At 41.6% G+C, this 27651-nt stretch overlaps 1 protein-coding gene across 5 annotated transcripts; it reads left to right on the forward strand.

The window, feature by feature from the left end:
• Positions 1–202: 202 nt before the first annotated feature.
• LOC135555591 (histone acetyltransferase KAT7-like) lies at positions 203–14873 on the forward strand. Of its 5 annotated transcripts, none has more exons than XM_064988164.1 (16): positions 203–437; positions 2443–2568; positions 2648–4113; positions 6699–6846; positions 7655–7816; positions 8803–9042; positions 9221–9303; positions 9449–9535; positions 9728–9826; positions 10131–10241; positions 10724–10909; positions 11047–11136; positions 11243–11383; positions 11471–11564; positions 11686–11939; positions 12534–14873. In XM_064988164.1, the coding sequence occupies exons 3-16, from the start codon at positions 4099–4101 to the stop codon at positions 12630–12632; spliced, it is 1809 nt and encodes a 602-aa protein (XP_064844236.1). In that variant the 5' UTR covers positions 203–437; positions 2443–2568; positions 2648–4098; the 3' UTR covers positions 12633–14873. The 5 variants fall into 5 exon arrangements, with proteins under 5 accessions (XP_064844236.1, XP_064844237.1, XP_064844238.1 ...); XM_064988165.1 differs by having other exon boundaries at positions 2443–2515; positions 2623–4113; XM_064988166.1 differs by having other exon boundaries at positions 2443–4113; positions 10131–10220.
• The last annotated feature ends 12778 nt before the right edge of the window (positions 14874–27651 follow it).

A 27651-nucleotide genomic window follows, 5' to 3' on the forward strand; every position in this document is an offset into this window, starting at 1 on the left:
ATAGGCTGGCATGGGTGGGCGCCACACTGCTGCTGCTCCACCTACTGGACTCATTCAGGCCACCAGCCCACACCAGGGCTCTGTTCTACCTGCTGTCCTTCTGTAAGAGTGCCACTGTGCCCCTGGCCACTGTGGGCATAGTGCCCTACTGCGTGGCCGAGGCAGCGGTATGGAACGGAAAGAAACACCAGTTTTGAACTAATTGGAACTTATTGTAATTCTGTGAGAAATGCCCTGAAGGGACAGACAGAGACGGACTGTCATAGGAGAAGCAGGAATGTTCACCCCAGTTGAAAGGACTTGAAGGTCGGTCAGTAGACCCTTGTTGCTCCATGAGGTGGATGTTTAATATTACTTTTCCCCCCTCTTTTGTCACATGCACAGATGTAGTTGCAATGTACAGTGAAATTCTTACGCTCCGAGCTCCAGCAGTGCAGGTATGAATGAAACAATACAAAAATACAAATTATTATTATTCAGTATACATGTCTACAACGTGACAATGATCAATATAAATGTTCATTGGGTGTGTACAGGGTAATTGTCCGTTGGGGGGGGGGGGGGGGATAAAATGTCTATAGTGGGATCAGCTGTCGTTTTTCAATGGAGAAGTGCTGGTAACCTCACACAGTGCAGTGGTCATGGACAGGGCTTGCCCTAAGAAATTAGACAGCAATATAAAGCCGTTATTAGCTCACTACTTGGTTTTCTTTTTATATGATATGAGACAATTATTTTAAAATTAAATATATTTATTTTTTATTGTGTACAATCCAGATTAATCATGTTCTATGAAACAACCCCTTTTCCTGTAAATGCCCTGTGATTTGTAATACCCAATAGCACATTTTATTTGACTATCAAACAGCATAATTAATAATCGCTTACTGTAGATAGACCACAGTATTTGTATTTGTTATCGCTCTCAGCCAGAAAAGCCTGTGGAGGATTCAGACTTTAGATTGTAAAGCATATGAGCATATAATTACATATACACTGAACAAAAACGCAACATGTAAAGTGTTGGTCCCATGTTTCATGAGCTGAAACCAAAGATCCCAGAAAGCAGATTTCGCTAAAATTGTACATACAAATTGGTTTACATCCCTGTTATTGAGCATTTCTCCTTTGCCAAGATAATCCATCCACCTGACAAGTGTGGCATATCAAGAAGCTGATTAAAAACAGCATGATCATTACACAGGTGTCACACAACACAATGCCACAGTTGTCTCAAGTTTTGAGGGACCGTGCAATTGAATGACTGCAGGAATGTCCACCAGAGCTGTTGCCAGAGAATTGAATGTTAATTTCTCTATCATAAGCTGCCTCCAACCTTGTTTTAGAGAATTTGGCAGTGTGTCGAACCGGCTTCACAACAGCAGACCTTGTGTACTGCAGTCTGCCCCGTAACCGACTTCAGTGGGCAAATGCTCATCTTTGATGGCCACTAGCAAGCTGGAGAGGTGTGCTCTTCACGCATTAATCCCAGTTTCAACTGTACCGGGCAGATGGCATCGTGTGGGCGAGTGGTTTACTGATGTCAATTTTGTGAACAGTGTGCCCCATGGTGGTGGTGGGGTTATGGTTTGGGCAGTTGTAAGCTACGGACAATGAAAACAATTGCATTTTATCAATGGCAATTTGAATGCATATCCCGTGACGGGATCCTGAGGCACATTGTCGTGCCATTCATCCGCCGCCATCACCTCATGTTTCAGCATGATAATGCACTGCCCCATGTCGCAAGGATCTGTACACAATTCCTAGAAGCTGATAATTTCCCAGTTCTTCCATGGCCCGCATACTCACCAGGCATGACACCCATTGAGCATGTTTGGGATGCTCTGGATCGACGTGTAAGACAGTCTGTTCCAGTTCCCGCCAACATCCAGGAACTTCGCACAGCCATTGAAGAAGAGGCCACAATCAATAGCCTGATCAACTCTATGCGAAGGAAATGTGTAGCACTGCATGAGGCAAATGGTGGTCACACCAGATACTGACTGGCTTTCTGATATATGTCCCTACTTAAAAAAAAAAAATGTATCTGTGAACAACAGATGCATATCTGTATTCCCAGTCATGTGAAAGCCATAGATTAGGGCCTAATGAATTTAAATTGACTGATTTCCTTACATGAACTGTAACAGTAAAATCTTTGAAATTGTTGCATGTTGCATTTATATTTTTGATCAGTATAGAACTGTATAGACCTCGGTGGGAGTGAGACTTAGTAGTAAAGACAGAATGTGTGGGGGAGGGGAGGTCCCCTGATATCCACTCAATGAGCACTCTATGATGAATGAATGGTCTATTTACATCCTCATCAAACGACTTGCTATGCATCTTGTGTACTGTATCTTACCTCAGGAAAACAATACACAGTCTATTTTTATGTAAACTATATGAGTCAGTGAATCAATGTATTTCCCTGTACAGGATCCTGGGACTGAACACCTCCCTCTGCAACTAGATCCTGGACTTCCTGACGGGCCGCCCCCAGGTGGTGAGGGTAGGTAGCAACACATCTGCCATGCTGATCCTCAACACTGGAGCTCCCCAGAGGTGTGTACTCAGTCCCCTCCTGTACTCCCTGTTCACCCACGACTACATGGCCAGGCATGACTCCAACATCATCATTAAGTTTGCAGACGACACAACAGTGGTAGGCCTGATCACCGACAACAACCAGACAGCCTATAGGAGGAGGTCAGAGACCTGGCCGAGTGGTGCCAGAATAACAACCTATCCCTCAACGTGATCAAGACTAAGGAGATGATTGTGGACTACAGGAAAAGGAGGACCGAGCATGCCCCCATTCTCATCGACGGGGCTGTAGTGGAGCAGGTTGAGAGCTTCAAGTTCCTTGGTGTCCACATCAACAACCAACTAGAATGGTCCAAACACACCAAGACAGTCGTGAAGAGGAAACGACAAAGCCTATCCCCCTCAGGAAACTAAAAGGATTTGCATCACTGCCTGGTACGGCAATTTCTCGGCCTCTGACCGCAAGGCAATACAGAAGGTAGTGCGTACGGCCCAGTACATCCCTTGTGCTAAACTGCTTGCCATCCAGGACCTCTACACCAGGCGGTGTCAGAGGAAGGCCCTAAAAATTGTCAAAGACACCAGCCACCCAAGTCATGTTCTCTCTACTACCACATTACTACCACATTGCAAGCAGTCTCGGACAAAAAGGCTTCTCAACAGTTTATACCCCCAAGCCATAAAACTCCTGAACAAGTAATCAAATGGCGACCGGACTATTTGCATTGTGTGCCCCCCGCCCCCCCAACCCATCTTTTTACGCTGCTACTCTCTGTTTATCATATATGCATAGTCACTTAAACTATATATTCATGTACATACTACCTCAATTTAGCTGACCAACCAGTGCTCCCGCACATTGGCTAACTGGGCTATCTACGTTGTGTCCCACCCACCACCGCCAACCCCTCTTTAATGCTACTGCTACTCTCTGTTCATCATATATGCATAGTCACTTTAACCATATCTACATGTACATACTCCCTCGATCAGCCTGACTAACCAGTGTCTGTATGTAGCCTCGCTACTTTTATAGCCTTGCTACTGTATATAGCCTGTCTTTTTACTGTTGTTTTATTTATTTTCCTACCTATTATTCACTATTGGTTAGAGCCTGTAAGTAAGCATTTCACTGTAAGGTCTACACCTGTTGTATTTGGCACACGTGACAAATAAACTTTGATTTACACTCTCTGGGGCCCTTGGGATGTCCCTACCTCTAAACCTTAACCTTACATTTCAACTTCAATGTGGGGGGTAGGGACATCCCAAGGATTCCGAATAGCAAGGGGCCTTTACACAAGGGACCATCGTGTACAAGTTACAACACTGCCATCTAGTGGTCAATTGAATAACAGTTGAACCGTTTCAAAACATTCCGAAACGTGTCGACTTGCTTGAACACACCACGGAAGTGTGAGACAAACGTTGAGCGGTATGTCCAGTCAACCAGTTTATTTAGTGAGCATTTTAATTTTAAAACGCTGTGTTTATTTTTACTGCTAAGGGATAGCCAACGTCTTAAAACAGACGCCGTTAAAGTGAAATATGCCTCGGAGAAAGGTAAGAACTTGGTTGATTTAGATACTTAACGTTGGTGGTCAAATACAGGTGACTGACTCATGCTAGCTAACGTTATATGTAATGTTAATTTGTTTAGCTATCATGTCACTATAACGTGACAAATATGAGCTAATTGAACCTTAGTTTGCGTTCAAGCATAACACAATAAGTTGTGTAACATTTAGAATAGCACAAATGCCATGGTAAGCTGATGCGATACTGGTCTAGCTAATGCTTGCTAGCTATCTGTGAGTGTTCATTCATGGCTATAGTGATGGGGCGCATTTGAACATTTCTTCACAGTCGTTTTAGCTAGCTAACGTAGTTATCTAGCTTACAGATGAACCACCAGCTAGCAGTGATTGAATCAAAAGCTTGGTGGAACTGACCCGCAGGGTGTACGGAAAAGGTGTTATATAGCTTCAAACCTCTCTGGCTGTAGCTAGTTGAATCCTGCTGGTGGCGAGGGAAATACTTGTCTTCCTGAAAACAACGATTTTATTGGATTGATTCAGGAATAACATAGTGTCAATTGGTTTAATATTCTCATGTCCCGCCTTTCCTCACTTGCAATTGGTTTAAAGACACATAGCGCCCTCAAGATTGTTGAGCCATTTTCATCTCGAAATTATTTTTGCAACGCTAGTTAACGTAACAGTATGGTAATGTTATTGATATACATATGTATGGTCCGTTTCATGTTCATGTTTGTTTTGGAACATTTCCCGAGCGGATTTCAATTCTGGCCGTTGGTAAATGTTTTGACATGGTGCATTGTGGGAAAAGTACTACGGAAGTGTTGCTGGTACACATGCTCCTCCTCCATATTAATAAAGGTGTAAACAATTGACCCTGTAAACAATATTTTCGGGTGATTCTTGTATTTTATGTGCTTGTGCTGTTGGATTATGATTTTTTTTACTAGCTAGTACTCCAGTCCAGTTTGCTTCAAAACATACAGTGCCTTCAGAAAGTATTCATACCCCTTGACTTATTCCACATGTTGTTGTGTGACAGCCTGAATTCAAAATTGATTAGATGTTTTTTCTCACCCGTCTACACACAATACCCCATAATGACAAAATGAAAACATGTAGTTTTAGCAAATTTATTAAAAATGAAATCAGAAGTATTCACACCTGTGTCCAAAACATGTTAGAATCACATTTTTCAATTACAGCTGTGTCTTTCTGGATAAGTCTCGAAGAACTTTGCACACCTGGATTGTACAATATTTGCACATTATTATTTTTTAAATTCTTCAAGCTCTGTCAAGTTGGTTGTCGATCACTGCTAGACAGCCATTTTCAAGCCAATTACAAGTCAAAACTGTAGCTCGGCCACTCAGGAAGATTCAATGCCATCTTGATAAGCAACTCTTGTGTATGTTTGTCCTTGTGTTTTAGGTTATTGTCCTGCTGAAAGGTGAATTTGTTACCCCGTGTTTAGGTTTTCCTCTAGGATTTTGCCTGTGCTCAGCTCTATTCCATTTCTTTTATCCTAAAAAACTTGCTTGTCCTTGCTGATGACAAGCATACCCATGACATGAGGCAGCCACCACCATGTTTGAAAATATGAAGAGTGGTAGTCAGTGATGTGTTGGGATTTGCCCCAAACATAACGCTTTCTATTCAGGACATAAAGTACATTTCTTTGCCACATGTTTTTGCAGTTGTAGGGGGCTTTCACACAATTGGTTTGGTGCATTTTCTCCCCGACCTCAGGTGCGTTTACCCCTTAGTTCGGCTCGTTTGGACTGGTGTGATTACTATCTGCACTTGGGAGCACACTGAACAACGCGCCATGTTTTTTTCAAAAAGGGTGTACTCTGTCCGATTCAATTCATACCGTGGTGCGGTTCACTGCAGGTGAGAATGCAGTCTGGACTAAACACAGCCCTCAGGACCTCAGACTGACGTGAAGGTTCACCTACCAACAGGACAACGACCCTAAGCACACAGCCAAGACAACGCACGAGTGGCTTCGGGAAAAGTCTCTGAATGTCCTTGAGTGGCCCGGACTTGAACCCAATCCAACATCTCTGGACAGACCTGAAAATAGCTGTGCAGTGATGCTCCCCATCCAACCTGACAGAGCTTTAGAGGGTCTGCAGAGAAGAATGGGTAATCACTGCCAAAGGTGCTTCAACAAAGTACTGAGTAAACAGTCTGAGTACGTATGTAAATGTGATATATTGATAAATTTGCTCAAATAAAAATAAAAACGTTTTGCTTTGTCATTATGGGCTATTGTGTGTAGATTTAGGAGGAAAAAACAATTTAATCTATTTTAGAATAAGGTTGTAACGTAACAAAAGTGGATAAAGTCAAGGGGTCTGAATACTTTCCGAATGCAATGTAGGCTACTGAATATAGCCTATTCACATCCCAGTTAGAGGGGCTATTGCGCTGTTTCCTCCCACATGTTGGAAGATTGGGGCACACAAGTGATGCTTCATGATAATCATAAATGGATGATAGCAGTTTTGTTTATACAAGCTAACAGAAACCAAACCAAAGAATCGTGATATTTATGTTACTGATTGATGTGCATAACTGACGATCTTTCCTTTTGTTCTATGAAAGAGGAATGCTGGGAGCAGCTCCGAGGGCACTGAGGATTCAGACTTCTCTGCTGACCATGAGCACACAGACAGAATCGAGACCTATGGGAGAACACGGAGGAACACGCGCCTCACCCGGGCATCGCTGCGACTCAGCCAAAGTTCTCAAGGTAAATATGCTGTTTTCAAATCAAATTTTATTTGTCACATGCGCTGAATACAACAATGCAGTTTTGATATGGAACTGTCATGAGATGGCCAAGATATTTATATTGTTATGTTTCTGCATCAAGAATCTGCTGAATAACTATGAATCCTATATGAATCCCTTGGATTCCATCCCTATGAGTTTTCAGTCTCGGTCATTGAACCAAATGTTATGACAATAGTCTAAGTCAGAAGTTTCAAAATGAGGATACTGACTGTAATGCTGGGGTTCTCTTTTGTCTGTCTGTAGATATACCCATAGATGTGCTCATGAGTTGTTATCTCTTGCTGTACAATAGCCATTGTATATCAGCATTCAAGCTCATAAACTGTGAATAGGTTTAGACAGCAGTCATCCCCCCCTGATCCCTATTCGGTCTGGCGGTCATGGTTTGAGTAGAGGATGATATTGTTCCCACTCCCTTTTGTTATAGAATGCATCCAGTTTTTTTTCAATGTGGTTTTTGAAAAGCTTGGCATGTCCCTTGGTCCTCAATGTGACAACTGAACTGATATTGTTATTAAGTTGTTATATACAACAAGTAGCTTACTGCTTGGGCCTATGTTTTTGTTTTTTGTTGCCTGTATATGAATCCTATATGGTCAGGTATGTTGTGGAAATGAATCTGTTTGTTAAGGGAGTGTAAGTGTCTGCTTGAAAGGGATTTCTCCATTGATGAGACAGAAGACTTGCAGCTCCTAGCCTGCTACATTACTTCTGAGGGCCAGAGACCCCTGAAGACGCCTGTTAAAAAAAACATGTATTTTTAGATTCCAGCCCTGTCCAGATCAGCCCTGCAGAGGTGGTGACCTTCTCTGCCCGGCGTGTGACCCGTAGCCGTAGTCTGCAGCAAGGGCCGCCGGTTACCCCCAAGAAATACCCTCTGCGCCAGAGTCGCTCTTCGGGGTCGGACACGGAGCAGCATGTGGAAGGTAGGAGGACGAGGCAGCATGGTCACTTTCTCTCACAGTCCCCCCCCCCTGCTCAATTGTCCACGCCTGAGAGCTGGCCACCCACTGCGTTATTTATGATATATTTTCATTGTATCATTTTAAGTTTTCGAAGAGGCAGTGATGCTCAACCAGCGCATTTTTACTCTTTAAGTTTGTTTTGGACTTGTGTCCTCAAACATAGATTATTTGAGCTTGAGTTGTCCTCCACGTTATTCCACTCATTTACTATGTTTCTGCTCGTTACTCAAGACAGTTCTGCTGAAAATTGCAGCCTATGCTTGTAGCTACCATCCCTATTCATTCCTTTGGGTTCCGTTCCTGGTGTGGTGGGGTCGTTGTATGTGATCATGTATTGGGTGTTTGGTGTCACGATGTGTCATCATCCCCTCTTGTCCTATTTCATACCACTCACTTTTTGCCTTTGGAAAAACATGCCTTGGGAAAACCTGAAGGGGGCGTGCAAGAATTTTGTGAAAAACAAATGCATCACCAACATTGACAAAAAAATATAGCATAGTGTGTGTATAGCAGCATCACAACAAAATGGAATCTTGTGTCCTGAAACTGTATAAACATGGTACTGTGAGAGAGTGGTGAGATAGTTGGAATGTCCTCATTTATAATTCTAGATCCATGCCAGGCACTTGAAATATGAACTAAGCCCCATCGTGTGGGCTCCCGAGTGGCGCAGCGGTCTAAGGCACTGCGTCTCAGTGCTAGAGGCGTCATTACAGACCCTGATTCGATTCCAGGCTGTATCACAACTGGCCATGATTGGGAGTCCCATAGGGCGGCGCACAATTGGCCCAGCGTCGTCGGGGTAGGCCGTTAGTGTAAATAAGAATTTGTTCTTAACTGACTTGCCTAGTTAAATAAAGGTCAAATAAAAAAATGTGAGGTGTCTGTCGGGCTTGTGAGTATAGCAATTCCTTTACATGTGTTCATCTCCTCGTTGGCTTTTCCAGACCTGAAGCGAGCAGCAGACCAGGACGAGTCTCCGCCCCGCACCCCAACAGGGAACGCCCTCTCATCGGAGTCGGACATTGACGTGTCCAGCCCTAACGCCTCTCCTGACGAGTCCCTGGCCAAGGAGCTGTCACTCAAAGACTCTGGCAGCGACCTCTCCCACAGGCCCAAGCGCCGTCGCTTCCACGAGAGCTACAACTTCAACATGAAGTGCCCCACACCAGGCTGCAACTCCCTGGGTAAATGATCTCATTCTTAACTGTCAGCTCCACCGTCAATGAGGGCAGGACATTTATTTACATAGTTGACTTTTTGTGTAATGTGGACCTCAGAATGCAACACCTTCAAAACACACACGGTTAATTGTTTTGTTCTGCATTTGTTTCACTTGACGTTCTCTGTTTTATTTTCTTTCAGGCCATTTGACAGGGAAACATGAGAGACACTTCTCAATATCTGGCTGCCCTCTCTTCCACAACCTCTCTGTAGATGAATGCAAGGTAAATCTACAAGACCTTGGAAGTTTGCCTTAGTGTTGAGGTGTGGGCCATGTCTGAAATCTGTCTGCCTACTACTTAATAAAACAACATACTGTAGGCATATCTTTAGTAGGGATGGCTTACCAAACGGGATTTCTCTTCACAGACGAGGGCCTCCTCTCGTGACAAACAGGTGGAGGAGCGGACGTTATCCCACCGGCAGGATGAGAACAGACACGCTACCCGTCACCAGGTACTATGATCCTGATCCTGGGCCTTTCATTTGGTCGACCATCTCATTTTATCACTACGCTACTGTTTTTGGTTTGGATTTGTCCTTCCTTGCAGTAAATGTTTCAAGAAAGGCAATAGGGCGCAAATTAGTTAAGGATTTGGATTTAAAGGCAGTATCATGGCAGTTTCATAACATTGCATAATGGATTAGGCCCCAACGGAGAGACAGATGAGGTACAAGGAGAAGGTGACGGAAATGAGGAAGAAGAGGAACTCGGGTCTGCTAAAAGAGCAGAAAGACCAGTACATGGTGAGTGTGATGATCTGACCTCTAATCCAAACTCTAGGAAAGAAAAAACGACCCTTTTCCATTAGTGCCAGAAGACAAATCTGTAGCCTACACGTTGTAATACACTCTTATCCCATACGAAAGGTAAACGAATATAATACTTGCAAAATTATAAAGTGACTTGCAAAATTATAAAGTGTCTTGCAAGCACAGTTTGACAACTGTTCGGACAACAGATATGTTGAAGGTAAATAATGTGTCCGGTTGAAGAGATGTGCTGATTGTTCTGAGGTTAAAGGCTTCTTCTCCCTCTCTGATGTCCCAGGATCACCGGCAGTCCCACGGCAACAACCGAGAGCCCCTCCTGGAGAACATCACAAGTGATTACGACCTGGAGCTCTTTCGAAAAGCCCAGGCACGTGCTTCGGAGGATCTTGTAAGAGAGAGAACTCATCGCCCTTCCTCCCATTTTCCTCTTTCTTTTCCTGAGCCTGTACTAGTGACTGTCTGGACTGGGCCCAGTCGACGCCCAGCTCTCACCATTTATGGTGGGCAGTGCCAGACAGGGAGCATTCTGAGTAATCTGGCTACTCACACTGTCTGGTGTTGTCAGTTACAAGACTGGGTAGTTTATGGAGAAGTTCTTCTTCACTCTCTTTGAGCTAGATTTACTCTAGCCGATATCTTTAAGAGGCTCCCCTTTCAGTCTTCCAAATCAAAGCTCTCTCTTATCCTTTCCACACATATTTATAACCTTTTTTTCCAAATGAAAGCGTATTCTCCGTGGTCGCTTCCATGGAGAGTAATGAGTTCTTCTCCCGTGGCGTTTTGCCTGCCCCTCTCCCTCGCTGCGTTGGTCAAACCTCTCTCTTCCTCCTCTCTTTTCTGTCCCCTCTCCCTGTCCTCCGCCTGGTGCAGGAGAAGCTGCAGGGCCAGGTGGCGGAGGGCAGCAACATGATCAAGACCATTGTGTTTGGCCGCTACGAGCTGGACACCTGGTACCACTCGCCCTACCCCGAGGAGTACGCCCGCCTGGGACGCCTCTACATGTGTGAGTTCTGCCTCAAGTACATGAAGAGTCTGACCATCCTGCGCCGGCACATGGTGAGAACGTTGGTGCATGTCAATTAGTTTCTCCGGTGTTTTCTGATTGTTATGGATGGATTCAGACGTTTCAGAGTGGATCTCAGTTCTCAGTAGGTTTTTGTATGATGATCGGTGCTGTCCGTCCCCCTGTACAGGCCAAGTGTGTCTGGAAACACCCACCAGGGGATGAGATCTATCGAAAGGGAAACATCTCCGTCTTTGAGGTGGACGGTAAAAAGAACAAGGTGAGAGATTGCTGGGGTCCCAGGAATGTTATGTTATCCTGCCTTGTGAATGTTATGACCTCCCTGCTCTGACCATAGCCCTGCTAAATGACCCTATCGTCCACAGATCTACTGCCAAAACCTGTGCCTTCTGGCTAAGCTCTTCCTGGACCACAAGACCCTATACTACGACGTGGAGCCATTCCTCTTCTACGTCATGACAGAGGCTGACAACACCGGCTGCCATCTTGTTGGCTACTTCTCAAAGGTAACCAGTCAGTCGTAGTCATAATGCTACGTTTTATTTATGAACTGCTTTTCTCAAACTCAAAACGTCTATGCCCTCCCATTTTAGGAGAAGAACTCGTTCCTGAACTACAATGTCTCCTGTATCCTCACCATGCCACAGTACATGAGGCAGGGCTACGGAAAGATGCTGATTGACTTCAGTGAGTACAGCCACTACCTTGTGGTCTCTCTACCTAATCTCTCTGTAACCCTGTGTCTGGTCCTGGTTTCTCTCATACCTTGGTCTCTGTGTAACCCTGTGTGTGGTCTGCCCTCTCCCAGGTTACTTACTGTCTAAAGTGGAGGAGAAGGTGGGCTCTCCAGAGCGGCCCCTCTCAGACCTGGGCCTAATCAGCTACAGGTCCTATTGGAAGGAGGTGCTGCTGCGCTACCTCAACCAGTTCCAGGGGAAGGAGATCTCCATCAAGGAGATCAGCCAGGAGACAGCCGTCAACCCAGTGGACATCGTCAGCACCCTGCAGTCCCTCCAGATGCTCAAGTACTGGAAAGGGAAGCACCTGGTCTTGAAGAGACAGGTATGTCACTTACCATTTCTTCATATATTTATTCTTTATATATTATTTAATCAGCTAAGAACAAGTTCTGATTTAGTGTGACGGCCAGGACATTTCTCCAACGAACTGTGGAATTAGTTGGGGTTTGGGTTATTCCATTAGACGTCAGTTCAGTCTCAATATTGTTGTGGACATCCACTTATCATTGAGCCTAGCAGTGCTAGCGTGCTACTAACCTCACGGAGCCATCCTTCCAAATCTCGTCACGTTGACTTCACTATTGGAAGTCTGGAGAACTTGGGTATTGGATTTTGAGTATTAGTGACGTTTCCCCTCAGGAGAGGCTTTTTGTTTTGCTTTATTTTTTTAACTTGCTTTGTTTCTCTTTCTACCGTGTCAGACAGTTTGTCTAGGTTGTGTATTAATTTAAAAAAAAATCTGAAACATGCTAAATATTTAATGGGTTTGAAAGTGGCAACATGTCTAGTTTCCATCTATACCACTGTTGTCTGTCCTTTCTTTTAAATTTCATTTTGAGGAGAACTTCCACAGGATTTGGAACAGAACGTGACAAACCTTGGCTTCTGAGGCTAACATGCTAACTATCTCCTCCAGGACCTAATCGACGACTGGAAAGCCAAGGAGACCAAGCGTGGCAGCAGCAAGACTATTGAACCCACCGCCTTAAAGTGGACCCCGCCTAAAGGAACATAGGACACCCCTCCCCCTACACCATACCACGCCAACTCTCCAACACAATGACATGGGTTCAAAGCTCACTATCAGAATAGTTTACTTCAAACAACTTTTGATCAGTATTATTGAGAGTCCTAACCAGGCTTAAGTAGTAGATCATAATATCAAGAAGAATACTAATGGTGGGTGGCTTGAAACCAGACCATAGCTTTCCTCACACGACTTCTCAGTAGAACCATGTTAACCTAGTGAGCCAGTCAGTATGTATGGAAATCTAGCTGTCTTTCTGGGGAGGGGTCGAGGTAACACAACAATGTATCCATGTGTCTTGATTGTCTTTAGTGTTTCTGTTTGGTTTTGGCTTTATTTTATTTTGTTTAATTTTTTACTTCTGTTTGGTTTTACCACTGTTTTAAGCTGTTTTGGCTCATGTCCTTTTTTAAGCTATTTTAAATTTGGCTTCCTGAAAGATTGCCAATTCCCTTTCTTCCCCTTCTCTCCACAGTGTGCACTCTTTCAAGTATTTAAAAGCATCGGACTGGTGAAAACGTTGGCTGGAGGAAGTTCTTTACCCCAATCCATTCCTTTTAAATCCATGAGGGAGAGTGCACAAGTAAACATTTTGGGAGAGAAGAAAAAAAAGAACAGAACTGGAATTTGCAGTCTGGCTTTGTCTGAGGCCGAAGTACGAATTTGATGTCAAGTTCAAGTCATGCTGTCAATATATTTAAATGATAGAGAGAAGATTTTATGGTACAGGTTTGGCAAGACAAAGTATATTTGAAGAAAGTTTTTAAAATGTGCAGGACTGGTTTCCTAGCCGTACTGAGAACTAGATTTGAACGTGTCATTAGAAGAGATTTTCTCGAACATGTTGCAGAGGAACAATGCATGTAGTACCCAACAATAGAGACTATTTGTTTTGCATTGTGGTCAACCCATTTTATGTCAGTTTATGTGTATAAGGATAAAATAATGGATTTTTTTTCACCAACATTTTGAATTGCTGCAAATGTTACTGACTGCTAGACTGATTGTGCATATACATTGGATGAAACCAGAAATTACCTCCATCTGCTGTGTGTGTGTATATAAAGATTTAGAGTTTCCACAGCAACGTATGGCCCTCATCTCAAGAATTTATAGCCACAATAGGGCAATAAATATATAAAGTGCACATCTTTATAGTTGCAGAAGAAATGGCCTTTACTGACCATATGTCAAAAGTGAACTCTTTATTAACACCGTAAAGGATTCACAAACTTCCCTGTCATTCTGAAATCGTGTTAATGCTTGTGTAGAGTTTTTATTCAGTTGTGTTTCTAGGTTGTTTTTGTTTTTCTTGTGTATTTAAAAAAAATAAGCTATTTGATCTGTGCATTTGTATGTCATGGGGGAGTAACAAAACAAGCTCAATCTGAGAGGTATTTCTTCAAGGCTGCCAAAAATAGACTGTATATTTCACTGGATCCAGGTTTGAATTAAGAAAGTAATTCTCCAATAATATGGCATTTTATGATTATTTTCAGAATACAAGCACTCGTGTTGAAGTTTTGGATGTCCAATTTAAATTGCATGTTAAAATAGTTTTGGGCCAGTCAGGCTTTATTCATTCCTTCTGCTTTTGAATGTTAAGTGAAAGGCCTTGAAATATACCTGCCCATCAGATTGTTTACTTCCTTATTTTGACTCTCTAAAACTAGATTGTACACTGTCCATTATATTTTGTGGTATGATTTTGATTTAGTTGCAAAGTTCATGGTTCTTCAAAGAGTCTGTATAATGTCAGCATCTTTGGCATGAATAGATGCTAACTTGGCCTAACATCACACAGAGGTATTATAGCAGGTAAACTTGCAGCTCATTTCACTGTATATTTTAATGGAACCTGAGAACACTGCAACAACAGGTCAACTGTTAATTTCCCACAAACAATTATCTTCCTTTACCTCTGCCTTTCATATTTTGCCTCCCAACATGTTGCTGTGGTCTGTGTTGTCTTGATGCTTCCTCCTGTGCCTGTCATGGCAGCTATAGAAAGCAACTCCAGAACAGCTCGGTTTACCTGAAACTAGTGTGCGTGGTCATAATGTTCACCTTCATACAAGCAGTTGTTCTTCAATAAGCTATCAAAAGAGCAGTAGACCACTGTAGCTACACAGCAGTACCTCTGTACAGCATTAATATGTAGATAAGTTGTGTGCACCTGCTTTTGTACTTGCTTCCTCTCCAATAAATCTGAACTCCAAAATGTCTTGATCCTGTGTGCAAGGTGTTCTTTCTGGGGCAGCATGTGTAGGGGTTGACTGACAAATTATCAGCATTTCATATGAAGCACAGAAAAGCAAATTGTTTTTCCACTAATGAATCTTGAAGTTCAGTAATGATCTCAGTGATGACACGTGAATTATCTTAAGTAAGACAAATGTACCTGTTTGTATGCATAACAAGCCATATAATATTATGCAACAACAACAAAATACTTGATTGAACATGACAAGCAGCTTGTATTGCAAAGGAGAGTATAGAATGATACAGTTAAGGAAGGCATACAATGTCAATTAGTTGCAGCAAATCCCCAACCCAGTTTTTAAACACATGGGTCAAATAATTGACCCTCATTACACATTCCTTACTTATGTTACATCAATTAAGCTTTGTTGCATGTATTGGATTGCTTTGACCTAGATTAATAATTTGAGCAACATTGATTATTACAGTAACTTTGAACAATCAAGTTCATATCTTCATCTCTAGTAATACTGGGGCTTGTTCCATTCCTCCTGTGACTCTGGAAAAAAACAAATATAGAATAAATACATTAGATTGAAATTGTTCGGAAGAATGACAGCTAACATATTTATCATCTGGTAAGGTGCTTGACTCTACCTCGACTTGAGGACCTTCGACCCATGAGTCCAATAAACATGTCTGCTTTATTCCCTGATGAAACACACACACACACACACACATACACATTTATTTGAGAAGTACATAATATAGGCTATAGCCCAAAGCAGGCCAATTAATAATTTTAATTTAAAATGCTTTCAAATTTGAAACACCTATTTAGAATCGGTTGAGGGACTCCTAAATCTGGAAATTAAATGCGTTTAATTCATTCAAATTTCTATCATTTCTATAAATTATTGCCTACAAGCTCATTTTACTATGACCCCTCCCCCCCCCCCCAGACCAGATCAAAAGATATGAAAGTTGAATTGACCTGAGCTTTTCCCCACAAGTTTTTGAAACTGCTGCAATTCGGACCTCTTGGTGAGGTCAGCCACGCGGAAGGCCAAGCCACTCTCCAACGGATCCCTCTGTAACAATAATTGTAACAGTGAATAAGTAACGGAAGCCTTCTATCAACCAACCATTGCCTTATCAGATGTCCTAAACGTGAAACCTAAAAATAATAGCTTGAACGCAGCAGAACGCTACAACATTCGCTAGTTCCAACTAGCTATGCACTTCAGAAGAGGGACGTGCGTTTTACCTGCCAGTTTTCAATCGACCAAATATCTCCATCGTCGCTGGTTGGGGTTCCCAGGGCACAGTAAACCTGCGCAAAAACTGCAACTATCAAAACCACAAACTTTAAAACGTCCATGTCGGTAAATTTTGGGGAATAAATGATAGGCAGCAGGTGTTGCTTCTGTATGAAACAAACAGATATCTATTAAGCAAAGCCGAAGTTGTAACAGGCGTTATAGTGTGGTCTCTCCCGTGTGCCTGTCAATCGGTAACGCTGTGGTCAGTTTATATTCCAATGTTTTGCTCCGCCCCTCGGCATATAGCATCATATGTGCATTTCTATGGGAGTAAATATTGTTTTTGACATAGCTTTGTGCGCAACTGGTGAGCAAACTCAAGATTGTCTAAAGCCTTGTCTAAAGCCACCTGACCTTTTTCTCATGATGCATGTGTTGTTTTTCTCAACCCATTTGTTTTACATTGTGTGTTCGAATGGTTTACCTCTGGATAAATTATTATCCAATAAGGGCAGAACACCCAGAGGTGAGTACTATTGAGTTAGGACAATAAGCAATGACTTATTGAAGAAATATACATTGCATTTGCAGTTGACTTGGTGAAAAAGGCTAATGGAATCAATGTTGGACATATCAAACCCTCTCTAATGAATATATGTATTGATCTTAACAGTTCTAATTCTGTGATTTCACTCTTTCTATCTCTGTGTCAGACAGGGGCGTCATGCAACCCAAAAACCTGAGGGGGCACAAAGTATGTGAGGATGTCTGGTGGGTGGGTCAGAGAGGGGCTATAAATATAAAATCACAGAAGCTAATTTACAAAATAAACCCAGAACACAATTATGTCATTAATTAGGAATGTATAACATTGCTTTGTTCATTATCACCGGGCTATCACTGGGCTAGCTAAAGCCAACTTCATAAAATTGCTGCAGAATTAAAGGAGAGCCGCACACTGTAGGAGCTCAGATACAATAATTTAATAACCTAATAACCAACGCTTTGACAGACAAGCTGTCTTCATCAGGGTATAATGACAAACACTGCGGGGTGACTAGTTTATAGTGTCAAAGGACACACACAGGTGTCTGTAATCATAGCCAGGTGTGGCCTGATATCATTGGTTCATTCTCAGATATAAAAAATAACATAAAAATCATGAATGGATAGCATACGATCATAGATACAATTTGGCTTCATAGGCCTACAAACATTTACAATGAATAGCTAAATCACAATAGTCACAAGAATGGCTTCAGATCAAAGTCTATGTTAAGACTGAAGGGGGCAAGGGTCTATAAATTAAAGATCCAGACAGCCTCTCATTTTAACAATAAATTGTCGAGGTCACCCCCTCTCCTAGGGAGGGTGACATGTTCGATGCCGATATAAAGTAGGGATGCAGTTGAGTGGTTTGATTCCAAAAACTAAATTAGGTCACCCTGCTGCAGGATAAGTTTCCTGCAATGCAGGAAATGTAAAACTTGTAGTGTATTTGAGGTTTAAAATGGTTTCTGAAGTCTGTCATTTCCACTTTGAAATAACAGACTTGATTTTCCCTTACAAAAAAATGTGCATTAATTATAATCCACATAATAATTCCCATTTCCTATTGCTGTGGGATTATTTTCCTGCTGTAGTAAACTTCCTCAAATTAACATCCTACATCTGTAGGGGTCTAGTAGTATTACAGAGAAACAATAACAACAAATTAAACAAAAAAATGTAATGTTCTTTTTTTCCCAGGACACATCTGAGGGGGCACGTGTCCCTGTGCCCCTTATGGGCATGACACCTCTGGTGGCAGATCTGCATGTAGCATGTAGGCCTACAGCTTCCATGTGTTTTATGGCATGCATCACATAGCAGGCATAGGCTAAGGTCTATGTTAATACACACATACAGTTGAAGTTGGAAGTTTACATGCACTTAGGTTGGAGTCATTAAAACTCATTTTTCAACCACTCTACGTAACAAACTATAGTTTTGGCAAGTTGGTTAGGACATCTACTTCACGCATGACACTAGTAATTTTTCCAACAATTGTTTACAGACAGATTATTTCACTTATAATTCACTGTATCACAATTCCACTGGGTCAGAAGTTTACATACACTAAGTTGACTGTGCCTTTAAACAGCTTGGAAAATTCCAGAAAATTATGTCATGGCTTTAGAAGCTTCTGATAGGCTAATTGACATCATTTGAGTCAATTGGAGGTGTATCTGTGGATATATTTCAAGGCCTACCTTCAAACTCAGTGCCTCTTTGCTTGACATCATGGGAAAATCTAAAGAAATCAGCCAAGACCTCAGAAACAATATTGTAGACCTCCACAAGTCTGGTTCATCCTTGGGAGCAATTTCCAAACGCCTGAAGGTACCACTTTCATCTGTACAAACAATCATACGCAAGTATAAACACCATGGGACCACGCAGCTGTCATACCGCTCAAAAAGGAGACGCATTCTGTCTCCTAGAGATGAACGTACTTTGGTGCAAAAAGTGCAAATCAATCCTAGAACAACAGCAAAGGACCTTGTGAAGATGCTGGAGGAAACAGGTACAAAAGTATCTATATCCACAGTAAAATGAGTCCTATATCGACATAACCCGAAAGGCCGCTCAGCAAGGAAGAAGCCACTGCTCCAAAACTGCCATAAAAAAGCCAGACTACGGTTTGCAACTGCACATGGGGACAAAGATCATACTTTTTGGAGAAATGTCCTCTGGTCTGATGAAACAAAAATAGAACTGTTTGGCCATAATGACCATTGTTATGTTTGGAGGAAAAAGAGGGAGGCTTGCAAGCTGAAGAGCACCATCCCAACCGTGAAGCACAGGGTTGGCAGTATCATGTTGCGGGGGTGCTTTGCTGCAGGAGGGACTGGTGCACTTCAAAATTATGTGAATATATTGAAGCAACATCTCAAGACATCAGTCAGGAAGTTAAAGCCTGGTTGCAAATGGGTCTTCCAAATGGACAATGACCCCAAGCAAAGTTGTGGAAAAATGGCTTAAGGACAACAAAATCAAGTTATTGGAGTGGCCATCACAAAGCCCTGACATCAATCCTATAGAAAATGTGTGGGCTGAACTGAAAAAGCGTGTGTGAGCAAGGAGGCCTACAAACCTAACCTCAGTGACACCAGCTCTGTCAGGAGGAATGGGCCAAAATTCACCCAACTTATTGTGGGAAGCTTGTGGAAGGCTACCGAAAATGTTTGACCCAAGTTAAACACTTTAAAGGCAACGCTACCAAATACTAATTGAGTGTATGTAAATTTCTGACCCCCTGGGAATGTGATGAAAGCAATAAAAGCTGAAATAAATAATTCTCTCTACTATTATTCTGACATTTCACATTCTTAAAATAAAGTGATGATCCTAACGGACCTAAGACGGAATTTTTACTAGGAGTAAATGCGTTTAGCTCAGGTGTATGTAAACTTCTGACTTCAACTGTAAAATACAGGTTGGATATACACCACAAGAAAGAACAAAATAACATGCTACACACGTGTTGGTTACATCATCCCTCTAATGATAGATGGACCAATTCCAGGCTGAAGTGCAGGTGCTATTGGATGTGTGTGACAACAGTGGTTCAATCAGCACATAGCAATGTGTTTTGCATTCAATATCCCAGCCAGACAGAAAGGTTCCTAATATCCTCATTGTCTTTTTGGACATTGGGGTCAACTCTAGGGATGAATCTGTAAAATGAGATTGCTGCTCTATCCAGCTCAATCCTACCCAGGCCACAGAGGTAGTTTCAGTGAAATGGCGGTCTCACTGAGTACGCAGTCAATCTCAGGCATGTTGCTGCCTCTCTCATGTTTAGAGGTGTGAATATGTGCTAAGAAGATCAGTCTGGCTGGGAAGTTAAGTTAACTTAGCGTCTTTGACAGGATTCACTTTTTTAATGTGATTACTAAAAAAACAAAAAAGTGTATGTAATAAAATTAATGTATCATTGAAGTAGAACGATTGATACAGGTGAGAGGTTATATAGAGCCTGCCAAAATGACATGATTGAAGCTCAAATGTCTGTAATCAAGCTGCATTGAAAATCAAACCCATTTGAAAATCATTCTCCATTGAAGTCATAAGGGTCAGTATCAATGGCAGCATCAATGGCATCAATGGCAGCATCAATGGCAGCGTAGCCTAGTGGTTAGAGCCTTGGACTAGTAAACAGAAGTGTTGCAAGATCAAATCCCTGAGCTGACAAGGTACAAATTTGTTGTTCTGCCCCTGAACAAGGCAGTTAACCCACTGTTCCTAGGCCGTCATTGAAAATAAGAATTTGTTCTTAACTGACTTGCCTAGTTAAATAAAGATAAAATTGTGTATGTCATCAGGAGATAATTACATATTTCTGGAAGATAAAAAAAATGAAATAAATGTTTAGTCTAGTCATCTTTTTTTGTTTGTTTTACAGTCCTGTTTCAGCCATATAACTGAAACAACATTTTGGTAACATAGCTGTGTTGTGTTAATCATGTCTAGCACAGCTCAAGAGATCAGCCAAATTAGATGGAGACATAGCAGCCATATCGTTGAGTAGATTTCTCCCAGCTATCTGACCTTTCAGAATCATAAAACACAGCATTCTGCCCATCAATGCGCCCACATATTTTTTTGTGATGTTGTCAGGCAACCCATCCACAGAGAGCAATAAATAGCAATAAAGAATGTCAGTCTTCAAGTTTTCAACATCTGATGTCAACTTGAAAGCTTCTTTATTAGTTATTGCAATTAATTAGGAAATTAGCCTACTAATTTGGATTGTTTACACAACCCTACCCAACATATGCGACATCTTATAACTCTGAGGGTATTCATGAGTAAAAAAGTGTTCCTAGAATTGGACCTGGGCGATACATGTCAGTCATTTCTATTACAGGTAACGAGGTATGCATAGTTTAGATTGACTTCAAGCCAATTAGGATGAGAATTTATGTCAGTACCTTCTCAACACTTCTGCCTTCAGTCTGGAATGTCACACTGCCAACTAAAACGCTGCTGAGGGAGAGCATGATTAGTCCTTAGTGTTATCTCTCGTTCCACAAATCAAATCAAGCTTTATTTATACAGCACATTTCAGACATGGAATGCAACGCAATGTGCTTTACAGGGAAAAAAATATTACAAACCTACAAAAATAAAAGCTGAACTATTTACTACACAACAAACATAAGATAAACATACTAAAGAATGACAAACTGAACAACTAAAAAGCACCCTAAGGAAAAGCAAAGCTAAAACATGTGTTTTAACATCTCTTTTAAATATGTCCCTCGGGTTCTATTGGAGGCTATTCCAGAGTCTGGGGGCATAATAACTAAAGGCTGCATAATAACTTTGGGATAGTAAAAAGGACAGTGCCAGGGGACCTGAGGGACCTACTGGGTACATAACATGTCTGACATGTATTGGGGTGCACAATAGAATAATTAAAATGAATTGTAAAACTCACAGGCAGCCAGTGCAGAGACCTTAAAACCGGTGTAATGTGTGCTCTCTGTCTGGTCTTGGTCAGTACCCGTGCTGCAGCATTCTGTATGTTTTACAGTACAGAGACCTTTAAACCGGTGTAATGTGTGCTCTCTGTCTGGTCTTGGTCAGTACCCGTGCTGCAGCATTCTGTCTGTTTTACAGTACAGAGACCTTTAAACCGGTGTACGGTGTGCTCTCTGTCTGGTCTTGGTCAGTACCCGTGTTGCAGCATTCTGTCTGTTTTACAGTACAGAGACCTTTAAACCGGTGTACGGTGTGCTCTCTGTCTGGTCTTGGTCAGTACCCATGCTGCAGCATGGTGTCTGTTTTGCAGTTGACCAATGGCTTTCTTGGGTAGACCAGACAGGAGAGCATTACAGTCGTCAAACCTGCTTGTAATAAAAGCATGGATGATTCTCTTTGTATCAGCCTGAGAGAGAAACGTTGGCAATGTTCCTGTCACGTTCTGACCTTAGTTCCTTTGTTTTGTCTTTGTTTTAGTTGGTCAGGGCGTGAGTTGGGGTGGGCAGTCAATGTTTGTTTTTCTATGTTGGTTTTTGAGTTTGGCCTGGTATGGTTTTCAATCAGAGGCAGGTTTCGTTAGTCGTCTCTGATTGAAAATCATACTTAGGTAGCCTTTTTCCACCTGGGTTTCGTTGGTGTTTATTTTCTGTTTTGTGTGTATTCACTAGACAGGACTGTTTCGGTTGTTCGTTCTTCCTAGTTATTGTTTTGTTTAGTGTTCAGTGTTGATTATATTACAAATCATGAACACTTACCACGCTGCACCTTGGTCCTCAGCTTCTTCCACCGACGACAGCTATTTTGGTCACATTCCTAACTTGTGATTTGATATTTTGTACAGAATCTAAAATGAAACCTGGGATTTTTACCTTTTGTTTTATCTTTATGGCCCGTGAATTAGAATGTGCAGCTAGATTCTCTCTGTGCTTTGGCTCCAACAATAAATACCCCAGTCTTGTCTTGATTTAGCTGGAGGAAGTTGTGAGCCATCCAATAATTTAAATCACTAATACAGTCTAATAATTTATCTGTGGAGCTAAATTCCTCTGGTGACACAGAAATACAAAGTTGTGTATTGTCTACGTAGCCGTGACAATCAATGCTTTGCTTTCTGATAACGCTTCGAAGGTGGAAAATATATTATATTATATATTATATATATGTAAACTGAGCAGTAAAGGACCCAATATCTAACCTTGTGGGACGCCACATGTGATATGTATTTGATGGGTGACAAAAAAGTATTGACCAGTTAAATCAGTCCGAAACCAATTTATAACTGGACCAATGGCTTTCACATAACTCTCTGGACAATGTCAATAATAAAGTTATTCAGTCCACCATCAACTATCAAGGTATTCATTTTATGTTAACAAATGTAAGACATCAATCTCATTTAATTGCAGACAAAGACATTCCACTTGATTGGTAATCATCTTTGTGCTTTTAGCACAACTTTCCCAGATGCCAACATTTCGTCAAGGCACACAACTACAGAAAGGAACCTTTAGTTGAGGTAAGACATTTCTCGCTGACACTTTGCGGTGATTGAAAGTAGTCAGACATCTCTGGCCATGTTTAGGCGTGGAGTGATGTGGGAAGGGTCAGAGGATGCAGACAGATGAGATGAGTTAGACCAGACCAGACCAAGGCTGATTGAGGATGTGATCTAAGGAGTGTCCTCAGATGATCTGAGTGTCCTGATGAGAAACACTGTCACCACTCTCAAAACGGACAGGGAATAAATTAGACTGCTTCTGTCCATATGAATTCTAGACAAAAAGGAATGACAATACCATCATGTCACTGGTCATAACCATCTCTACAGTAATGTGGCTACAAATATTTTGTAATTCCTTGTCAAGGGTAATACTGGTGGTAATACTGGTGCGATCTGGAGGCGAAAGAAACGCACATATGTTTAGGTGCTGGCTGGCAGAGTAGAACACTTGAAAAAGAAAAGGAGAGCCACACACTCTAGGAGCTCAGACGCACTCATTTTATAACCTAATAACCAGTGTTTTTGACAGACAAGCTGTCTTCATCAGGGTATAGTCGTGGTGCTATATCATATTTATGCACATACAGTACCAGTCAAAAAAGTTTGGACACACCTACTCATTCAAGGGTTTATCTGTATTTTTAATGTCTGTGTGTGGAATTGTTTTCTGTAAATGTATGTGTACTCCAGGCTGGTTTGCGCCGGGTTATTGTAACCCGTGTGTGTTTAGTTTTCATAGTACCGTGTTTTGTTCGCCTCAATAAAGGGCTCCGTTTGCTAACCATTTCTGCTCTCCTGCGCATGACTTCCCTGCAGCCAGTTACGCAATCCTTTACATAATTCCACACCCAGACATGGGGGGAAACAGAGGGTTATATGCAAGACGAGTATTGAGGGAATGCAAACCAGGTGTGCGGGAAAACAAGACAAAACAAATGGAAAATTAAAGGTGGATCGGTGATGGCTAGAAGACCGGTGACGTCGAACGCCGCCCAAACAAGGAGGGACCAACCTCGGCGGAAGTCATGACATCATTCATATGACTGGGCATTTCCCTCAATGATGGATTGACTCAATAATTTGCCTGAGAGACCAGCATGTCTTTGAGGCATGTTTCATCTAAAGTCCTCGACTGATTGGAAAGCAGTTAAACTCAAATCAAACATCAGTCAGTTAGTTGGTGTGTTGCCTTATGGTACACACTCACTCTCCACTGCAACATGTGTGTGTGTCACAGATGGGCTAGATCTCACTACCTGCCAGACTGAGCTGTGAGGTACACCCACACCCTGTTAGGAAATGGACTTTTAAAGAGCGAGTCACTGAGAGGCATCTGCCTTCATCTCCTCTCCACACCACTAGCTACTGTGTGGTGAACTACTGACGCACTGTGGGCTTTATAATCAAGTCAACCCCTTTTCACTAAACTATAACTGTCACATCAGAAGATAAGCAGAGTTAAATCACACATGGGATGGCAAGCCACTGTATTGAGTCAATGAATGAGTTGTGTATTCAATACTCTTGCCATTTAGTCCGACCTTCTGTTTATTAAATGAAGATATCAGAGTAACACATAATGTGATGCCATTTAAATGAAAGTAATTACGATATAACTACATTATTCTATTGATCATTTATAAATCATCAATAAACTTTTACTCCTTCCCCAAGGAAAACCTTGTAAAGAGATTCATCCCCGAGGCATTTCCAAGCTCCTAACTGCTTTCCATATGCTTCAATTTGGCAAACAAATATTATTTTCCAGGGGCAAAGAGTGTGTACAGCGGATCTGAAATGATTGACACCCTAGATAAAGATGAGGAATAATGACTGTATAAAATAAATTATTCAAATACTGGGCTATATTGTAGATTATAGATTTTATAGATTTTTCTTAATAGATTTTTCTTAACAAGTAATACCATGTTTCTCAAAAAGGTAGGGGTGCAAATTATTGACACCCTTAAAGACTCGTAAAAATAAAGTAGTCAAAAGTTTAGTATTTGGTCCCATATTCCTAACAAACAATGAATACATCAAGCTTGTGACTCTACAAACTTGGATGCATTTGCAGTTAGTTTTGGTTGTGTTTCAGATGATTTTGTGCCCAATAGAAATGAATGGTAATTAATGTATTGTATCAGGAAATCCTGAATGTCTACTGGTTTTATTGGTTTATTAGAATCCCTATTAGCTTTTGCTGAAGCAGCAGCTACTCTCCTGGGGTCCACACATACAACACGACAAGTACCAAAACACTGATACACAAGAACCGTCATACAAATTTAAAATACAACAATATATAAGCAATACAACTAAAGAATGTATTTTTATTTTTTTTTTACCTTCATTTAACTAGGCAAGTCAGTTAAGAACAAATACTTATTTACAATGATGGCTTACACCGGCCAATCCCGAACAACGCTGGGCCAATTGTGCGCCTCCAAATGGGATCGCGGCAGGTTGTGATACAGCATGGAATCTAACTAGGGTGTCTGTAGTGACGCCTCTACCACTGAGATGCAGTGTCTTAAACTTTGTTAAGAGTGTGTCAGTGTGTGTCATTTCACAGTTCCTATTGTGCCATGAGATGTTGTTTTATAAAACATTTTTAGGTCATTTTGATATTTGCTTGAGTAATTGGAGATAGAAGGGGGGTTCCATGTGATCGTGGCTCTGTATAATACTGTGGCGAGTCCCCTGTCTTGTGGGGTATGTATGTGTGTCTGAGATGTATGTTATTTGATTATGCAGACAATCTGGAATTCTCATCAAAGTAATATTTCTTATAAAAACTACAAGATAAGTATTTAATCTCTCTTTAACCCTCAACAAGGAAAGATTGGCATGCTTGTTGTTGATGTTATGCAGTTACTGTGCATTCGGAAGGTATTCAGACCCCTTCACCTTTTCCACATTTTGATAAGTTATAGCCTTATTCTAAAAATGTTTTTAAAAATGTATCATTATTAATCATTTATCTGCACACAATACCCCATAATGACAAAGCAAAAGCAGTTTTTTGGAAATTGTTGCAAGTTTGTTAAAAATAAAAAAACGAAATACCTTATTTACATAAGTATTCAGACCCTTTGCTATGAGAGACGAAATTGAGCTCAAGTGCATCCTGTTTCCATTGATCATCCTTGAGATGTTTCGACAACTTGATTGGAGTCCAGCTGTGGTAAATTCAATTGATTGGATATGATTTGGTACCACAGTTAACAGTGCATGTCAGAGCAGAACCAAGCCATGAGGTCAAAGGAATTGTCAGAGGAGCTCCAAGACAGAATTGTGTCGAGGCACAGATCTGGGGAAGTGTACCAAAACATTTCTGCAGCATTGAAGATCCCCAAGAACACAGTGGCCTCCATCCTTTTTAAATGGAAGAAGTTTAGAACCACCAAGACTCTTCCCAGAGCTGGCCACCCAGCCAAACTGAGCAATCGGGGGGAGAGGGCCTTGGTCAGGGAGGTGACCAAGAACCCGATGGTCACTCTGACAAAGCTCCAGAGTTCCTCTGTGGAGATCGGGGAAGCTTCCAGAAGGTCAACCATCTCTTCAGGACTTCACCAACCAGGCTTTTATGCTAGACCTCACTACCCTCTGGATACAGCCCGACAGGATGCTCTTGATTGGGCATCTGTAAAAGTTTGTGACTGTTTTTGGTGACAAGCCGAATTTCTTCAGCCTACTGAGGTTGAAGAGGCGCTGCTGCGCCTTCTTCACCACGCTGTCTGTGTGGGTGGACCATTTCAGTTTGTCTGTGATGTGTACGCCGAGGAACTTAAAACTCGAACATCTCGGGAGAGACCTGAAAATAGCTGTGCAGCAACGCTCCCCATCCAACCTGACAGAGCTCGAGAAGATCTGCAGAGAAGAATGGGAGAAACTTCCCAAATACAGGTGTGCCAAGCTTGTAGTGTCATACCAAAGAAGAATCGAGGCTGTAATTGCTGCCAAAAGGTGCTTCAACAAAGTACTGAGTAAAGGGTCTGAATACTTATGTACATGTGAAGTTTTTTCTTTTTTATAAATGAGAAGAAATGTCTAAAAACCTGTTTTTGCATTGTCATTATGGGGTACTGTGTGTAGATTGACGAGAAAAAAACTATTGAATCAATTTTAGAATAAGGCTGTAACGTAACAAAATGTGGAAAAAGTTAAGGGGTCTGAATACTTTTCAAATGCACTGTAAAGGCAAGGCGTGCTGTCGTTTTCAACCAGCTGCAGATTTGCTAGGTTTTTCTTTGCTTCATTTGGCCATATTACGGACAGTACTCAAGAAGGGACATACCCCTCCCCATCTTCACAACAACTTAGTCAATATGATAATTGACCATCCAATGTTATACCTAGGAGCTTAGTCCCTCTGTAACTTTCTCACTCATCATTATTTACGATTCATTAAAGATTATACGCAATCAAGGTAGCACCCACATTAAAGTAGAAGTGTTTAGAAACATTATATTCTTATTTACAATAAAAGTGATTCCAAAAAGACACAATA

This window comes from Oncorhynchus masou, chromosome 15, assembly GCF_036934945.1.
Source record: "Oncorhynchus masou masou isolate Uvic2021 chromosome 15, UVic_Omas_1.1, whole genome shotgun sequence".
NCBI classification, from domain to species: domain Eukaryota; kingdom Metazoa; phylum Chordata; class Actinopteri; order Salmoniformes; family Salmonidae; genus Oncorhynchus; species Oncorhynchus masou.